This window comes from Alosa pseudoharengus, unplaced genomic scaffold (genome assembly GCF_046254945.1).
Source record: "Alosa pseudoharengus isolate Yale_2024_CS ecotype anadromous, Long Island Sound unplaced genomic scaffold, YU_APseudo_1.1 YU_APseudo_1.1_scf_11, whole genome shotgun sequence".
Taxonomy (NCBI): domain Eukaryota; kingdom Metazoa; phylum Chordata; class Actinopteri; order Clupeiformes; family Clupeidae; genus Alosa; species Alosa pseudoharengus.
The window spans coordinates 25750433-25768193 of NW_027468576.1; the positions used below are offsets into that span (position 1 = coordinate 25750433).

A 17761-nucleotide genomic window follows, 5' to 3' on the forward strand; every position below is an offset into this window, starting at 1 on the left:
GTGGGATCTAAGGGACAGCTGGCCTCCTTCCCCTGCCACTTCTTCAGTGCTAACCATCGAGGTCTCTACCACTCCTGTAGTAACGGTCAAGGCCTGTACCGCTATTGTGTTGGACGTCAGGCCTGCACCACTCCAGTGTTGACCATTAGGCCTTCACAAGCAGCTCCAGCATTAATTGACAAGGCCTGCAGCACTAGTGTTGACCATCAGGTCTAAACCACTTCAGTGTTGACCATCAGGCCTAAACCACTTCAGTATTGACCATCAGGCCTAAACCTTGAAGGCCCGAACAACTCCGGTGTCCAACTACCAGCCCACCACAGGGTTGATTGACAGAGCCTAAACCACTTCAGTGTTGTCAGCTCTTCATGGCTCCAGTGTTGACCATCAGGCCTGTCGAACCACAGTGTTGACCGACAGAGCCAATATCACTTCTCCACCTCTTGACTGTCAAGTCTTCATGACTCCAGTGTTGACCATCCGAGCCTCCTGCAACACTAACCAAGGAGGACAGACTAAATAAGGCATTGTGGGAAAGCAGTAATATAGCAATATGGCAGTGCTGCGATGGAGACCTGTTTCATACGTAAGCTTTCACAGGATCAAGACTCTTTTTGCCCCCTTCTGCTTCCACTAACTCTCTACAGTCCGAGTGTCTGAAGACAGACATAGATTGTCAATGGTTAACCCTTGTTGTGACTGACTCAGAAACTCTTAAATGTCTCATATTTTTATCGAGCAAACCAGCTTCAAACTGAAATTACCAGCTATTTTTTGCCGTTCACGTTTTTACCAATTGATAGGTCTGAGAAGCACATGTATTATTATGTGGTGAATGTTTACAAGGATTAATGTATATATTTGTACATATGTATATTCTTCATATTCCAGTCTAAAAACACGCAACATGACAGCTAGGAAACAAAATGACTACATTATACTGTAACAGGGGGTGTTTCCTTTGATGTGTTGCTGACATCACACTAAGAAATAATCATTCCACTTTTGTACACAAAGCATTTAAATATATAGGCCTACATATTCATCATTCCTAACCTTTTGATGTTGGACTTCTTATTTACTTGATAGAATGATGTGAGGGTTTACCCATTATGCAGATAGATGTCAATCTCAATTTCAGAGAGAGAGAGAGAGGTTCTAGAGGACTTCTTTCTCCTCTGTCAAGATTCATGCATTTAAAATATCTCCTTACAGCAAACAAGACACTTTGCTGTCCATATTTCCCAAGTTCTTAGACATATCACACATAACAATCTATTTGTAATTCTAAGGTTTACATAGTTTGCCACTCTTGAATATGTGTCTTTAAACACTGGTCTGTGTTAGAATAAAACAGCAATGGGAACATGTCTTAACCAATGGGGTGTTACATTTTGCGTAGGCTAAGAATCGCCTAACGCTGATTATGACCATGCGTATAAATCTGTCTGTGTGTGTTGCAGGAGTCGGCATTCTGAGGACCTTTCATGTGTCCTTTAAGGCCTCTGGTGTTTTTGTTTGTTTGTCTTTTTCGTATGCTGTGTTCTTTCCACGGGCAAACTCAAAAAAGGGTGTTCATGAAATGGAGTGATTTTAAGATGTTTTTCTCTTTAAATGTGATAATATATGAGGAGAATGCTCTAATGTGGTATTTTAGCAATAGTCAGCTGATGTCAGAATATTGTACTAAAACTATTAAGTATTTCATAGTTTGGAAAAGGAATATTTTCATGTAAATATGTCATCATTTAAATAAGGTAAAAAAAACACACTTGGGAAACAAGACATTTGACAAAGATGTATTTTGTATTTCAAAAATTTTCTGGCTAGTCTCTGAATTAAACAGTTTTGTTGTTAACTGGAAGTGATTTGAAGTGATTACTTGCATGCATTACGCCTATCACCTTTAGTCCACGCTTGGCTGCACAAACCCGTAGGCACTATAGAGCAGGGGCGCAGCAAGGGAATTTTGGACCCTTTGCAAGAATATGTTTCTGGGTCCCATTTATCTGATTCATGCATCCTGCTTGAATTCCTTTGGCCCCTGTTCATTAGAACTGTGGAAAAGAATCATCCATCATAGAATCATCACCTTCTATCACTCCCCTCTATCCATGGCAAAGCTCCCAGCCATCATGTTTGGAGTTGGAGTATCTGTTGATAGAAGTCCCACATATCACGGATATAAAACCATTTCATATATGTTTCAGTCCCTAGCTGTTTCGTCACTTGGAATTATTGATTCAAGGCCTTTTGCTGTCTACTTTCAGCACGTATCATCCACCTGGAGGATTTGGCTCTCTCTTGGGACATGAGAGGTCATTGAATCCTGCCATCAGCCATCACTGCCAACAGAGCGGATGTTTGCCCAAGTGCCTTTCCTCTTGAAGTCACATGAGGTGAAGGTTTCCAGACAACAGACAATACGGGCTCATGGAAAAGGAATATGGCTGAGAGCCACATTTTACAGCTTACTTTGCTATTAAATCTCATTCACATCCCAGGGATCTTCAGATTACTCTACAATTGTCTAATTGTTACGCAACATCTTTCTCTCAGGAGGTGGTGAAACAAGAATACGTCTAAGCACATTATGGAAAACAAGTGTTTGCTTTCAAAATTGAGTTTAATATAACATAGAGTACTATATAGGATGCTTCACTTTATAGAAATACTATGGTTTTATTTTTTCCCCTTAATTGCTAAATGATATACTATTGTCTCCTGCTCTCTATTTGTTTCCCAGCCTATATAAAAGCATTTGTTGTCCCACTGGATCAACACAGAGGTAACAACACACTTGGCAGTCTGTCAAGTCCTAATCTAAGCCAATGCCAATAATCTTTCAGTTGTAGGTGTGACACGATACTACAAACCTGAGCACACCATTTTGATAGGCTGATCTGACGAGGGGAGTGCCTAATTATCTCTGGGCGGAGTCAAAGGTGGAGGTGCTGGATTAGAAGGACAGAAACACGGTTACATTCCAGTGCTCCTTAGACTGTCACCTCCTTCTAAAGCACCTGTTGAAGAAGGTAAGGCCTGTTTTTCTCATGGATGTTTTTCACACCCACATTAACACATGAAGTGATCAAGGAACCTCTGAGTAAAGGCTTTACATTCTATTGCATGTATCTGGCAGTTTATACAGTAGAGATATAAATCTCTAGACATATGTAGATGGTGGAAAGGTTTTCCTTCTGCTTCTTTTGTTATTCCTGTGATCTTCTACATTATGTGATACTACATACTGTGTGTCTATTGTAGTATGTCAACTATTATGTCAAACCAGTATATTCAGGATTTTCTTTGTATTTTCTATGATTTTCATGATGAACGATTATAAAATGTGTTGTATTATATCTAGTTTTAGTCAGATTGTACCTACAGTATTTTAGATACCTAAATACCCTCCTAGAATTAAACCTTTTTGAAAACCAATGAATTATGCATTGGTATTCAAAAAGCTCTAATTCTAGGAGGGTATTTAGGTATCTATAACTCTTACAACCTCCCTTACATATTTTACTAAAACATATCTCTTGCTACATTTTGCCTGGCTGATTTTTTGACCAACTTTTTGCCTAAGGGAATGATACGTTTTGATTGACAGAAGAGCAAGAACATCTTCCAGTCGTATAGTCTAACATTGTCTTTCAGTACCACTGATATAATCTGAACTTATCACCTCCTTAGACAGCAAGTACATCAGAAATAAAGTCAGTCACCACCTGACCCTTAAAAGGATAAGCGTGTGTCCGTAATACCCTTCTAACAACAAGGGAATGCAATTAAGGAGCAAGAGTTATCATTCCTAAGAGCCAATTACATGAAGTGGTGTATACGGACTGAATGACGAGCGTTTGAGAGATGCTCATTTCTTTGCTGGTTGCCCTTGGATACAGTTCCAGACCAAAATGTTGTGCTGGAGTAGGCCACGGGACTGCTCAGTGTGGTAAGACATGAGGTCACAGGGTTTTTGATATATCATTAGGCAGAACACCAGATAATCCTCTTCCCTGGCCTGGCCTGACTTCATTAAGATGCATCTAAGTGCAGATAAATTAACTTGTGCCCCTATAGGGAGGACAAAAACATCCTGTCTACCTATAATAGCATCACTTTATATGCTTATAAATTGTAAGTGCAGGTGTCTGTGTTATTAGTTCTGTTCAGTTCTGTAAAACAAACCAATTTGTGACGAATGTGACATTGACAAGAGTATTTACAGAGGTTGGCATTCATGGAGCACCTCGTCATTCCCCAAAGACACGTCTTTGTCTCAGATCTTGGGCTCGGGCTGCCCTCCCCATCTTTGGCAAGGTTGTCAGACTCACTAAGAGAAGCTAATTCTAGGGATCATTGGATTATCATCTGAGCTTGAGTCTTGAGGAGGGGCTAGTCAGCAATAGTCTCACTAGCCGGCCATGAAGGTTAGCCACCTAACACACAGAATAACCCTTTCACAGATTGGCTTGCTGCAACAGGGGGGGTTTGTGTGATCCTGACCTAATCTGGATTGAGCATGCAGAGTGTTTTTTGTTGTTAAATCAGCAGTAGAGGTGGTCTTCAGGTTAAACATAGCATTGGAATTCCACAGCATATAATCAAATGATTCCAGTAAACAATTCACATGCATTGTCTTCTGTCCTTTGATAGCGTGATGGCAGGACCCAGGCCAGTAGTTCTGAGTGGCCCCTCTGGAGCAGGGAAGAGCACTCTGCTGAAGAGGCTTATGAAGGATTATGAAGGAGTCTTTGGCTTCAGCGTGTCCCGTATGTATGAGTGTGCCAGCCACATGGCATACTTCCTTTTCTCATGCTGTCTGAGTGCAGAACAGACCATTCTTGTCACAGCAATGCACGCCTGCTCTGATCTGCTATTCTGATGGGGGTTTTTCTGTACAGATACCACAAGGAATCCCCGTCCTGGTGAAGAAAATGGCAAAGGTATGACCATACACATTAAATAGTGATATTAAATAGAAATGAAATTAGCCAGAAACTAAACAAATTTAGATCACACAGTGAGACTATCCATTGGGATAGCCAATGAAGTTGTTTTGGGGCATCTAATATAGTCAAGTCACACAATGACACTTTAGCAACTTGCTGCCTATTTACTTTTTGAAGACAAACATCACAGGTCTTTAAAGCACAGCTCTGCTTAACCCCTCGCAACACCAAGAAGCCTAATACCTATCTACCCACTAAATTCCAATCCACTGCTCAATCCCTGCAACCCCTTCTTATATGCTGAAAAGTGCTGTGTTATGTACAGTATACTGTGATACAAAAGCTTCAATACTTCTTACTCCCAAGTGAACTACATCAATGGCTATTCCAAACATTCAGCCTTTTATAAAAAAGACAGAGATAAACCTCCTTCTCCCCTTTTGTGCCTTTGTTGTATTTTTCTCCTTAGGCCTGAATAGCCTCCCAATGCTACTGGGGGCTACCTTACTGCCTGTGGCAGACGTCCTATCCTCTGAATCTTCTGAAGGTGTCAAAGTGTCATTCCGATTTTTGTACGCTTAAAAAAAGTCAACAAGTCATTGGCTATCATATCATGTATATCATACATGTTGAAGAGAGTATTGGGGGTTACTTTCATCTACCTTTCTAAATTTCCTAGACACGCTTGAAATATAATCAATCAAAGGACGTTTGCACTTTGGAGTAAAAAGCTTTTGAAAATAGCCCCCTACATCCCTTAGACTAGTCTGATCCTTCTCCACAACCTTCTCAAACAGGGCTAGTTCCACAGAGTATCTTTGGGTCCTCAGCTCCGGTTAAGGAACCACTGATATTCAGGCCACCATTAGCATGACATGACACTTCAAAGATGGAATATTCTGGGTTCATTAATAACATTAATAATGATAATGTCATTCTGTGGGAATATTGAGTGCCGACATTGTTTACCAATATTCCTGTGCTTATTTGTTGTGTATTTTAGGCCGTTTTTGTGCATTTGTTCAGGGCGAGAAAATGTAAACACACATAATAAGAGCCCCATAAGAAACATGCACAGGAATGTTACTAAACATTGTTCTCTCATCTCATGCCTCTTTAATCATTATTTATATTATCTCATGTAATTGCTTGATTGTTTATATAATCCATTGCTACATATATTTATTCATTTTTGATAATGTTTTACCATTTTGAAAGAGCCATCTTTTTTTACAAAATGATATACAAGAATATCCACTACTTTTTGGACTAATTCTGTGCTCCATAGTCAAACCATGTAGCCTATATGTTAGAAACAAATAAAATGGCAACAAAACACCAATATTACAATTTTGCCTTGCTATAGGTAATAAAACCATACTGAGCGCAGAATGTTTTCTTTAAATGTTAATATTCTATAAATGTCATGCTAATGAGTATATTTTATATTTCAGCCCCTGCCGATACTTCATGTTGCCATGTCTGTGACTTGTTTATCTTGTACTGTCTGCAGAATTCCCTGTACTGTAGTAAATCCCTCTCTGTGTCCTGACTGATGTTGTGGACAAGTAAGACATTCTGCGTGGTATGGACACTGCAACATAATTATTCAGAAAAAAATAAGAATCTGTCATTTTGCTGTTATGATGAAGTTAAGGGAGTTCAAGTTTTTCAAATAATGAAAGGACACAACGTCACTCTATCCTATCTGATTATTATATTACTAAATTTATAGCAACTATAAAAGAAAAAATACATATCACAAAAACTTTATAGTGACTTATGATTTTCTCACCAGAAGACTAAACCGTATCCAAAAAGGATCTGGCACAGTTTTGCAAATTCCAAACACTGTGCCAGAAAACACTTTTTTTGTCTTCATGTTTCAAACTGCCTCGTTTGAACACATTCACACAGATATTGCAGTGACCACAGTTTTTCAGTGAAAGACCTGGTGATAGTGCTGTTGTGTAGCAGTCAGTAAAAATCTTTCAGCTTGTCTCTGAGGAAAACAAGTGTTTGCACTCACCTTCCCCATCTCTGACTGAGTTCCCCCCAAACAAGGGTCTGTTCTGTAAGTAACCTATCCTCTGTTTCTCATTTCCCCAAAAGATTACCACTTTACCACCAGGGAGAAGATGCAGGAGGGCATCGATAATGGAGACTTCATTGAGAATGCTGAATTCTCAGGGAACATGTACGGAACAAGGTAATGCCTGTCTAACCTGATACACCACGTGCCATCCTTGGCAACTTTGTGTCTTCATTAGCTAGGTGACAAACTTGTCTCCATGGTTAAAGGAGGTGACAGGTGAAGCTCTGGCAGACATTCAGAGCAGGCATCTCAGGCATGTAAGCTAAAGTCCATTGTGCAAAGGTGCAATGTGTTCAGGATCTGCCAATCCTATTTATAGTAGAGATACAGCTGCTCACAGGTTGTTGAAGGATGTGTTTTCCTTGGGTTTTGTCCCAAAGTACATATTATGAACTATGGATATATTTTTGTTGCTAAATAATGTGTTTACATATTAATTTAAACAGGTATGCATTAGTTCCTAATGTGTTGAATTGGCCTATGACTCCACAGTAAGTCTGCTATTGAGGATGTCCAGGCGCAGAACCTCATCTGCATTCTCGATGTTGACATCCAAGGAGTGAAAAACATCAAGGAGACTGACCTCAACCCCATCTACATCTCTATCCAGCCCCCCTCAATGGAGATCCTGGTAAGGTGTCGCCACTGGGGCAAGGCAGATAACACCTGTGAAGAGATTCCTGCTATGCTGTTCCTGACGCATCACGGTAAACTATCGTATCTTAACTCTGCTTCTTCTTCTTCTCCTTCTCCTTCTTCTTCTTCAGGAAAAGCGTCTGAGAGACAGACAGACTGAGACAGATGACAGCTTAGAGAAGCGTTTGGACGCTGCAAGGACAGACATGGAGCTCAGTAAGTCCAAAAACATCCATTCAAAATCTTTTGTTTTAAACTCCTGGTCCACAATCAGAACCAGAACAAAACCGACTAAAAACCTATATCTTATTTCGCCTTTTTAATCACTAGGTAAGGAACCTGGATTGTTTGACCTGGTCATCGTTAATGATGACTTAGAGGAAGCATATGAAAAGCTGAAAAGTGTTCTTATGGAGGTAAGCTCATGTAGATGTTATGTAAGGGATAATGTATACAATACGTTCCAAATTATTATGCAAATTACATTTTTCTCAGATTTTCCTAAATAGTTGATGCGGTAACACTTAATCCTGGTGCCCCCTCAAACATGCTCGCAAGCTGGCGTGCGCAAATGCCTTTGGGGGCAGCCGTGGCCTACTGGTTAGCACTTCGGACTTTTAACTGGAGGGTTGCCTGTTCGAACCCTGACCAGTAGGGACGGCTGAAGTGCCCTTGAGCAAGGCACCTAACCCCTCACTGCTCCCCGAGCGCCGCTGTTGTTGCAGGCAGCTCACTGCGCCGGGATTAGTGTGTGCTTCACCTCACTGCGTGTTCACTGTGTGCTGAGTGTGTTTTACTAATTCACGGATTGGGATAAATGCAGAGACCAAATTTCCCTCACGGGATCAAAAGAGTATATGTACTTATATATATACAAAAACCAAATGTCACTTAATAACAGAAGCGTTATGTCAAACGTTTATGACTTGTTTATGATGCGTTCATGACAGTGTCATGTCACTCTTATGTTGATGCTGTCAGTGTAACCATTGATGCAAATGACAGTCAGTATAATTTTCAAGTCATCAACCATCAACCGTACAGTATAATTCAAATTTTATTGAACAAACCTCCCAATGATAACAGTATTTTTTTCAAAAAAAAAAAACTCAAAATGCACTGTTCCAAATTATTATGCACAACAGAGTTTCAAGACATTTTATAGGTTGTAAAGAACTAAACATGGTAATTTTGTTGAATTTGCAGCATTAGGAGGTCATATAAATTCAATCAAAAGTTATTTCAATCAAAAACATCTTAACAGGCCAAGTTACATTAGAAGAGGGTCACTTGCGCTTCAGCCTGGTTGGTGCTCACGGAACAGGACGCAGAAGTCAAAAAAAGGGAGATCCAAGGTCTAACAAGAGCCAAGGAGCAGGACCGGAGCACTCAATGCACGAATATAAACACTTTAAGCATTGAGTGCTCCGGTCCTGCTCCTTGGCTCTTGTTAGACCTTGGATCTCCCTTTTTGAGGCCAAGTTATATGTTAACATAGGACCCCTTCATTGATATCACCTTCACAATTCTTGCATCCACTGAACGTGTGAGTTCTTGGAGAGTTTCTGCTTTAATGTATTTGCAGGATGTCAGAATAGTCTCCCAGGGCTGCTGCTTGGATGTGAACTGCCTTCCACCCTCATAGATCTTTTGCTTGACAATGCTCCAAAGGTTCTCAATATGGTTGAGGTCAGGGGAAGATGGGGGCCACACCATGAGTTTCTCTCCTTTTATGTCCATAGCAGCCAATGACCCAGGTATTCTTTGCAGCATGAGATGGTGCATTGTCATGCATAAAAATGATTTTGCTACGGAAGGCACGTTCTTCTTTTTGTACCACGGAAGGAAGTGATCAGTCAGAAACTCTACATACTTTGCCGATGTCATTTTCACACCGTCAGGGACCCTAAACACTCCTACCAGCTCTCTCCCCATGATTCTGGCTGAAAAATATGACTCCTTGCTGACTTCTCAGCCTTGTTGGGACATGGTGGCCATTCACCAACCATCCATTACTCCATCCATCTGGACCATCTAGGGTTGCATGGCACTCATCCGTAAACAAAACGTTTTGAAAATTAGTCTTCATGTATTCCGGAGCCCACTGCAACCGTTTCTGCTTGTGAGCATTGTTTAGGGGTGGCACACTTGCAAACTTCTTGAGGATCCTACACCATGAGGTTTGCGGGACTCCAGAGGTACCAGCAGATTCAAATACCTGTTTGCTGCTTTGCAATGGCATTTTATCAGCTGCTCTCTTAATCCTAACAATTTGTCTGGCAGAAACCTTCCTTATTATGTCTTTGTCTGCACGAACCCGCCTGTGCTCTAAATCAGCGACAAATTTCTTCACAGTACGATGATCACACATAGGTTTTCAGGAAATATCCAATGTTTTCATACCTTGTCCAAGGTAGTGCACAACTTCATGCTTTCCAGCAGCAGATAGATCCTTTTTCTTTCCCCTTATTGCTTGAAACCTGTGGCATGCTTAATAATGAGGAACATCCTTCTTAAGTAGTTTTCCTTTGATTGGGCTCACCTGGCAAACTAATTATCACAGGTGTCTGATTGATTTCAATGATACAAAGAGCCCTGAGACACAATACTATCCATGAGTTTAATTGAAAAACAAAAAAACACGTTTGGAACACGGTGTAGAATGCCAGTCATTATAATAATAATAATAATAATACATTTTATTTGTTACATAGCGCCTTTCAAGTCACCCAAGGTCGCTTTACACACTAGACATTGAGACAAAATGCCAGACGGAGCGGCGTAGTCGCCAGCGTTCCCGTGACATCAAGACAAACAAACAAATTTACAAAAGACGCACAAGACAAAAGATGCCTGATGGAGCGGCGTAATCACCAGCGTACCCGAGACACCTAACGGTAGACATATAAGACAGACAACAGGCCCCAGCTGTGGCGCAACTGGCTGGGGCACCTGCACCGTACGCCGGCGACCCAGGTTCGATTCCCACCCCGTGGTCCTTTCCGGATCCCACCCCTGCTCTCTCTCCCATTCGCTTCCTGTCACTCTCCACTGTCACTATCATTAAAGGCATAAAAAGGCCAAAAAAATATACTTAAAAAAAAAAAAAAAAAAGACAGACAACAAACCAAAATTAACAAGTAATAAAATAAATAAATAAATAAGAAATTAAAATAAAGAAAAGTCCGCGTTAACTTAACGTTAGTCCCACTCAGTCCAATGGCAATGATATGTACAGCTGTGTCTTCAGACCAAACCGGAGGATTTAACGTTAACAGGCCTTCAATAAGTAATGTTAGTAGGCCCTAGGCTACTTGTAACAGTTAGACTGCAGTCTAGCTAGATCACTGGAAGCATAACCAAAGTTCCTGCTTTAACCCTCTCTGGCATAACCGTCTGAAGTCGTGGGCGATCTTGCAGATCAGCAACTCGGTGGACTTATGACAGCGACAGTTTCATGCTCCGAGAGATTGCAGTTCTTCAACGTAGTTTCAAACGTTAGCAGCACAATTCAGACTCCAGGCAAGGCAGATGGCAGCTCGCAGGTCTGCAGCAGCTCGGCGGCCGCGGTTGATCTTTTGCAGAGTAGCATCTAGGTCCAGCTGTCCCGAGAAATCTCCTCGACCAGACAGTGAAGTGCAGCACCGCTCAAGGATGGATGGATGGAAGAATGTCAGTCCAGGGCAAAAGCTAACGTTAGCCATAGCAAGCTCCCAATGGACCAACTTTAACGACATCAGCCGACTTGGAAGCAGTAACGTTAAAGGGACTAAGAATAACACGAAAACTATCAAAAATAACGTAAATAAAGAGAGAATACATTTAACTACACAAATCAATTAAAAAAATGAACATGACATTACATAAAATTACAAACATTACATAAAAACAAACAAAAACATGGTGCCAGACGGAGCGGCGTGTCTCGCCAGCGTCCCCGTAACCTAGCAATTATTGGGAAAATAAGTCCCGACAGGGCGAACCTGACTCCGACGCACCAGCTGAGCTTTTCTCTGAAGGGACTTATTTTTCCGATAATGACCCGCATTCTATACATTATCCCGCTTATCATACGGCTACTTGCCAAAACGAAAAAATAAACTCTAAAATAGTTCACAACACACAGTGAACTTGAATCAAACATTCTTTAGAACACAGCTTATCAACCATCTGCTTTCACTTTTGAATGTTCCATCTACGATCTATATTGGTAAGTTTACATTGCCATGTGACATCACATGCAATGCTAATGAACGCAATGTCCTCTCTGTCCCAACAGGAGATACAGAAGGTACAGGATTCCAAGGAGGATTCCAAGGAGTAATAAATGTTTATTTAATTTGCTTTTCTGGCTCATGTAGTCACATAGATGATGTTTAAGATTTTTCTTTTATAAAATGTCTTTCTTGGATAATGCATTGGTATTGGTAATGATTGGTATACAAGTTCTAATTCTAGGAGGCTATTTGGGTATCTAAAACTCTTATGACCTCCCTCACATGTTTTACTAAAACATATCCCTTCTTACATTCTGCCTGATTGATTTTTGCTTCTTGATATATCATTAGGCAGAACACCAGATAATCCTCTTCCCTCTCTTGGCCCGACTTCATTAAGATGCATCTAAGTGCAAATAAATTAACTCGTGCCAATATAGGGAGGACAAAAACATCCTGTCTACCTAAGAATAGCATCACTTTGTATATATATATATATATATATATATATATATATATATATATATATATATATATATATATATATATATATTATATTGTATGTGTGGGTGTTTGTGTTATTATTTCTGTAGTTCAGTTCTGTAAAACAAACCAATTTGTGCCAATTTGTGACCAATGTGACATTGACAAGAGTATTTACAGAGGTTGGCATTCATGGAGCACCTCGTCATTCCCCAAAGACACGTCTTTGTCTCAGATCTTGGGCTCAGGCTGCCCTCCCCATCTTTGGCAAGGTTGTCAAACTCGCTAAGAGAAGTTAATTCTGGAGATCATTGGATTACCATTTGAGTTTGAGTCTTGAGAAGCACTACTGTAAATGACCTGTAAATGACCTGTAAATGACCTTGATATTATGACACATTCCCTGTAGTACCCACCAACGTGATAACTTCCCGTCGACGTAATAATTTCCCACCAACGTAAAAAAAAAACAATAACTATTACGTTTGCAGGAAGTTATTACATTGGTGAGAAGTTAAAAAAGTTATTACATTAACACCAATGTAATAAATAACTGATTTAGTGAAATTGTATCTGTTTTATCAATTGTCATCTAAACCAATGTCATGACCATACAGCTTTACTAAAAGCCAAACAAATCACATGGACAGGTCCCTGACTCTTAATGCTAAGTAGCATTCATTGTGTTTTTGCCTTCTCTTACCAGAGACCATAAACACATAGTTAAACAACTGTATTGGGGGCCAGGCAGTATGCTGTATAGGCATTCATTTTCTTTCTACCTTTAGTCATTTTCATCACCTTTGTGTTTTCCACCTTCTTTTACTAGGGGCCAAGCAGTAAAGCTCCAGTGTTTTTACCCTTCTAACTTATGTTTTGTTGTTATGACATGTCAGGTATAAACAGTGCATAAACAGTGCATAATAAGCAGTTAACAATTCATTACTAACAGTTAGTTAACTGTTGTTATCCTTTTTTAACATTAACTAACTGTTAACATGCAGCTTGTAAGTGTTAATAAGCAACCTTTTAAGTTACTTACAAGCATATTTGTAAGTACAGTTGTAAGATAATGGATGACAAGGTGGTCTGTTCACAGAAATTAATGCACGGCCCCGACGCGAAGCGGAGCATACTGTAAGTGCATTCATTTCTGTGAACAGACCACCGTGGAGTCCATTATCCCGCTTATTCCACTGTTGCCTCTTGCGTTGTGTTCATTTCCTGTTACAATTTAAACGTTTTAATTCGCTAAAACGGTCTTGTTTGTAGAACTACTATCTTCCGACACATATCAACTAATTTCTCAACTTGCAGGACAAACTGCCGTTACTAGTTCTAAATGGATGGTTCTACAAAGTTCTACAAACAAGACAGTTTTAGCGATTAAAACGTTTAAATTGTAACAGGAAATGAACACAACGCAAGTGGCAACAGTGGAATAAGCGGGATAATGGACTCCACGATGGTCTGTTCACAGAAATGAATGCACCTACCCTCCGCTTCGCGTCAGGGCCGTTTTACAACCTCGACCGTGCATTCATTTTTTGTGAACAGACCACTGTGTTGTTCATTATCTCTTACTTATCGGAATATATAATCAAATTAAAAATTTTCATCAGCAGTGTAGGAACAGGAATGTAGCTCAATAGGTAGTGATGCACTCTCTGATGCAGGAGACTGGGGTTCGATTCCTGCTCATTGCAGCAATTTTGAAGGTGCATTTCTAAAAGCTAAACCAAGCTAGATAGATAGATACAGTATATAGAGATAGAAGGTTGGGCTTGTGGATAGGCTACATGGTCCTCGCTTTAGATTGGGGGGCTGCAAAATGTACTACAAATAGGTAAGAAAGGTCTTATAAGCGTATTAGTTATCCACCTCTTTTTCTTATACACCATTAACAAGCTTTAACAAGCTGATTGTTAACACCTAGAACTGTTAACAAATATGCTTGTAAGTAACTTCAAAGGCTGCTTATTAACACTTACAAGCTGCATGTTAACAGTTAGTTAATGTTATTAAAGGATATTATCACCCGGAGAGAAAAAATAGGAAGGGAAAGTAATCTCATCGCCATCTAGTGGTTGCGTTTCTAGAGTTTCGCGGAGTGGATGGGATTTTTTTTTTTTTTAAATATATCTCGGTGCACATTGGGATCTTAATTTAATGCCTTCCATATGTTAGGCACTGGGGTCACCTCTATTGCTTCAAGTGGTCATACCTTATTTTTAGGATCAGTTGAATTGTTTTGAGTTTTTGTCGTAACATGGTGATAACGAACTACAGTTGCATGTGACGTCACAGGTTATGGTGCTTAATCTCTTTTTACTGATCAATACGGCAATTTGCTTAACTGGCTTAACATATTTTTGTAATAGCGGAACGTGATGTGAACCTGTCTGGATAACTGGTGTTGTGCTTATACTCACATGAAGAGCTGGCAGTAAGTGTTAAGTGTCAATGCTAACCAGGCTAATAAACAAACCATGCTACTGTGAGTAAAGTCTAAGGGTAAAGTCACGTGACTTTTGTAGTTCATTTATGAAACAAAAGGAGCAATTTCGATTTTTTTAAATAAGGCAAAATATGGTCTGACATTTTCACAGTTAGAAGATTATTACTGTAGGCCTATAGACACTGAAAAATATTTTTGGTGGATAACATTGCTGATTTGGCTTCACAATATTTAAAAAAAAATAGGTCTATGGGACTTAACATTGAAGCTGCTCTTCGATAGGAACGCAACCACTTGGGGCGCTGGTTTTCACTTTCACTCCCTATACTCTTTTCTGATTGGCTGGCGGGGTGGCTTTTAATTCTGAATAACGGGACACCTATGAAGTAGATCTGGTAAAAAAAAGTTTAATCGCCGTTCCATATCAATGCTTATGAATGGTAACTATAACAACGATAGTAGGACGACGGTTGAGCCTGGAGGCAGGCTTCGCAACAATGGAATCAACTGTAAACAAGCTAACGTGTTTACATGCTATCACTGTTATAGGGCCAACGAAAGTTGTACAACAAGCAAAACTAGTAAGCTTCTTTTTAAACTGAACCGCGTGTTTCCTTTGCTTTACAGTGGCAACCATGTGAAAAGCGGGATAACGGCCTTCGAGGTGTGTCCAGTTAGTTACTCGGGCGGAGGCCGCTGCTGAGTTCTTTGCCCCTCGCCCTCGTCCATTAATTCCGTATAACAGGACACCTCGGCGGCCGTTATCCCTTACATAACAGTTAACTAACTGTTAGTAATGAATTGTTAACTGCTTATTATGCACTGTTAATACCTAATAAGCACATGTTATTCTAAAGCGTTACCTTTGTTTTTTCTTGAGGTCCTTTTGCAGACATTTTTCTAATACAAATTTAAAGCAGCACTAAAGAAGATTTGCTCTCAGGGTCCCCTTACAGTTGAGAGGCACAACAATACACTAGATGTACTGCACAGCAGTAGGCTACATAATATGACCACCACTCAGTTCTACACATTCTCTCCGCAAAAATAAATCACGCTTGTCAATTTGTCTTCATCTCCTACTCCATACCCTACTCTTTCAACTCAAGCTATATGTATATAAGTGTGTGTTTGCTTTGCAGGTGTTCATGCGTGTGTTTGTGTGTTTGTGTGCCAGTTAATGTCTCTCTGTGTGTGTAAGTCCTGCCTTTTATCACAGTACATTTCACCATCTCAATTAAATCTCATGACTAAATCATGCTCTCATTTTGCTAGATTGTGCACTGAATGTAGAACAAATATTTAGTAAAATGAGCACACTATGTAGTAAAACGAGTGCACAATGTAGTAAAATGAGTGCATAATTCAGTAAAACAAACATATATATAGTCTGGAAATACCCTTGCCTTTCGTCAGATTTGGGATTTGCTCTGAAGGTCATTTGAAGAGGCCATTGAAGCCCATTTCCAATGTCCCTAAAATGCGGGCGCGCAAATACAATCGCTAATCCAGCATGGACGTGTATTTCTTTGGAATTGAGTAAACAACTGCATTTAAAAGATTGCTACACGTTTAAAATGATTTGGTTCGGAAAGAGTTTAATGTACCAATTTACGTTTAATTTTACTTCTAGTTACGCCCCTGCTGGAAGTCGTAGGTCAATGAACCTTTTCCAGACCCACTCCCAATTCTACAGTTGTGACGGTTTAGGTGTTCACTGGCTATATATTATCTTGATGGAGGTTTTCATTGCAAGATATTGTATTGAGAAAAACATACACTCATTTTACTAAATCATGTGCTCACTTTACTAAATTGTGTGCTTGTTTTACTAGATTGTGGACACAATTTTGTGTATTCTGCTCTCGTTTAATTACATAGTGTGCTCTTTCTAATAAATTGTGCTCTCATTTTACTTAAAAGTGCGCTCATTTTAGTAAGTAGTACGCTCATTTAACTAAATTGTGCACTCATTTAATTTTTCAAACATTAAAATGAGAATGTGATGTAGTAAAATGAGAGTGCAATTTAGCAAATGAGCCCAAAATGTAGGCCTAGTAAAATAAACACACTGTTTAGTAAAACAAGCACATGATTTTCTAAATTGAGTGCACAATTTAGGAAAATGAGAGCACAATTTAGTAAAACGAGTGTACAATTTAGTAAAATGAGCACACACTTTAGTAAAGTGAGGGCACATTCCCTCCATATACACAAACAAATATGTATATACCATACCTGTTTTCAAGACTAGGCCTACTATGTTAAAAAATAAATTGTTTGGTAACATTTTACTTGACAGTATCGACATAAGAGTGACATGACACTGTCATGACACATGAAACCTTACCCTAACCCTAATCCTAACCTCTAACCCTAATCCTAACCCTAACTCTAAACCTAACCCTAACTTGTTATGACAAAAACTGAATGTCACTTAATAACAGAAGCGTAATGTCATAAACTTTTATGACTTGTTTATGACACATTCGTGACAGTGTTATGTCACACTGTCAAGTAAAGTGTAACCAAGTGTTCTCCAGTTCTCATGTCATTTTACACCTATTTAGTTGAGGCGTCCATTGTAATGGATATTAAAAAAATAATAATAAGGACATGATTTAGCAAAAAAAAATGTGTTCCCCTTTATTTCTACATTGGAGAGGAGTAAAAATCAGCTGGATAATGTTTTTTGCTCAACAAAGAAAAATCAGGTCTGAAGGGGTTAAGGTAGGTTACACTTCCTTTGTTTAGCCGCACGCTAAAGTTCAGTTAAGGTACTCTACCTTTGTTTAGCCACGGATCACAAGGAAGTTACTGTAGCCTACTGCTTAAAGGTGCTCAAAGGATAACGTAATTTGATAACGTCATAACGTCACTTCTGTTGACGTTCAAACAAAACAGAGAGCTAGCTCGC

General features: G+C 39.6%; 1 protein-coding gene across 2 annotated transcripts; it reads left to right on the top strand.

Annotated features, from left to right (window-relative positions):
• Positions 1–3003: 3003 nt before the first annotated feature.
• On the top strand, positions 3004–12369 carry guk1b (guanylate kinase 1b). 2 transcript variants are annotated; one of them, XM_076277595.1, is made up of 8 exons: positions 3004–3035; positions 4660–4775; positions 4908–4949; positions 7068–7164; positions 7543–7681; positions 7818–7902; positions 8017–8102; positions 11966–12369. In XM_076277595.1, exons 2-8 carry the CDS (start codon positions 4664–4666, stop codon positions 12008–12010), a joined length of 606 nt encoding a protein of 201 aa, XP_076133710.1. In that variant the 5' UTR covers positions 3004–3035; positions 4660–4663; the 3' UTR covers positions 12011–12369. The 2 variants fall into 2 exon arrangements, with proteins under 2 accessions (XP_076133710.1, XP_076133709.1); XM_076277594.1 differs by lacking the exon at positions 3004–3035 and having other exon boundaries at positions 4634–4775.
• The last annotated feature ends 5392 nt before the right edge of the window (positions 12370–17761 follow it).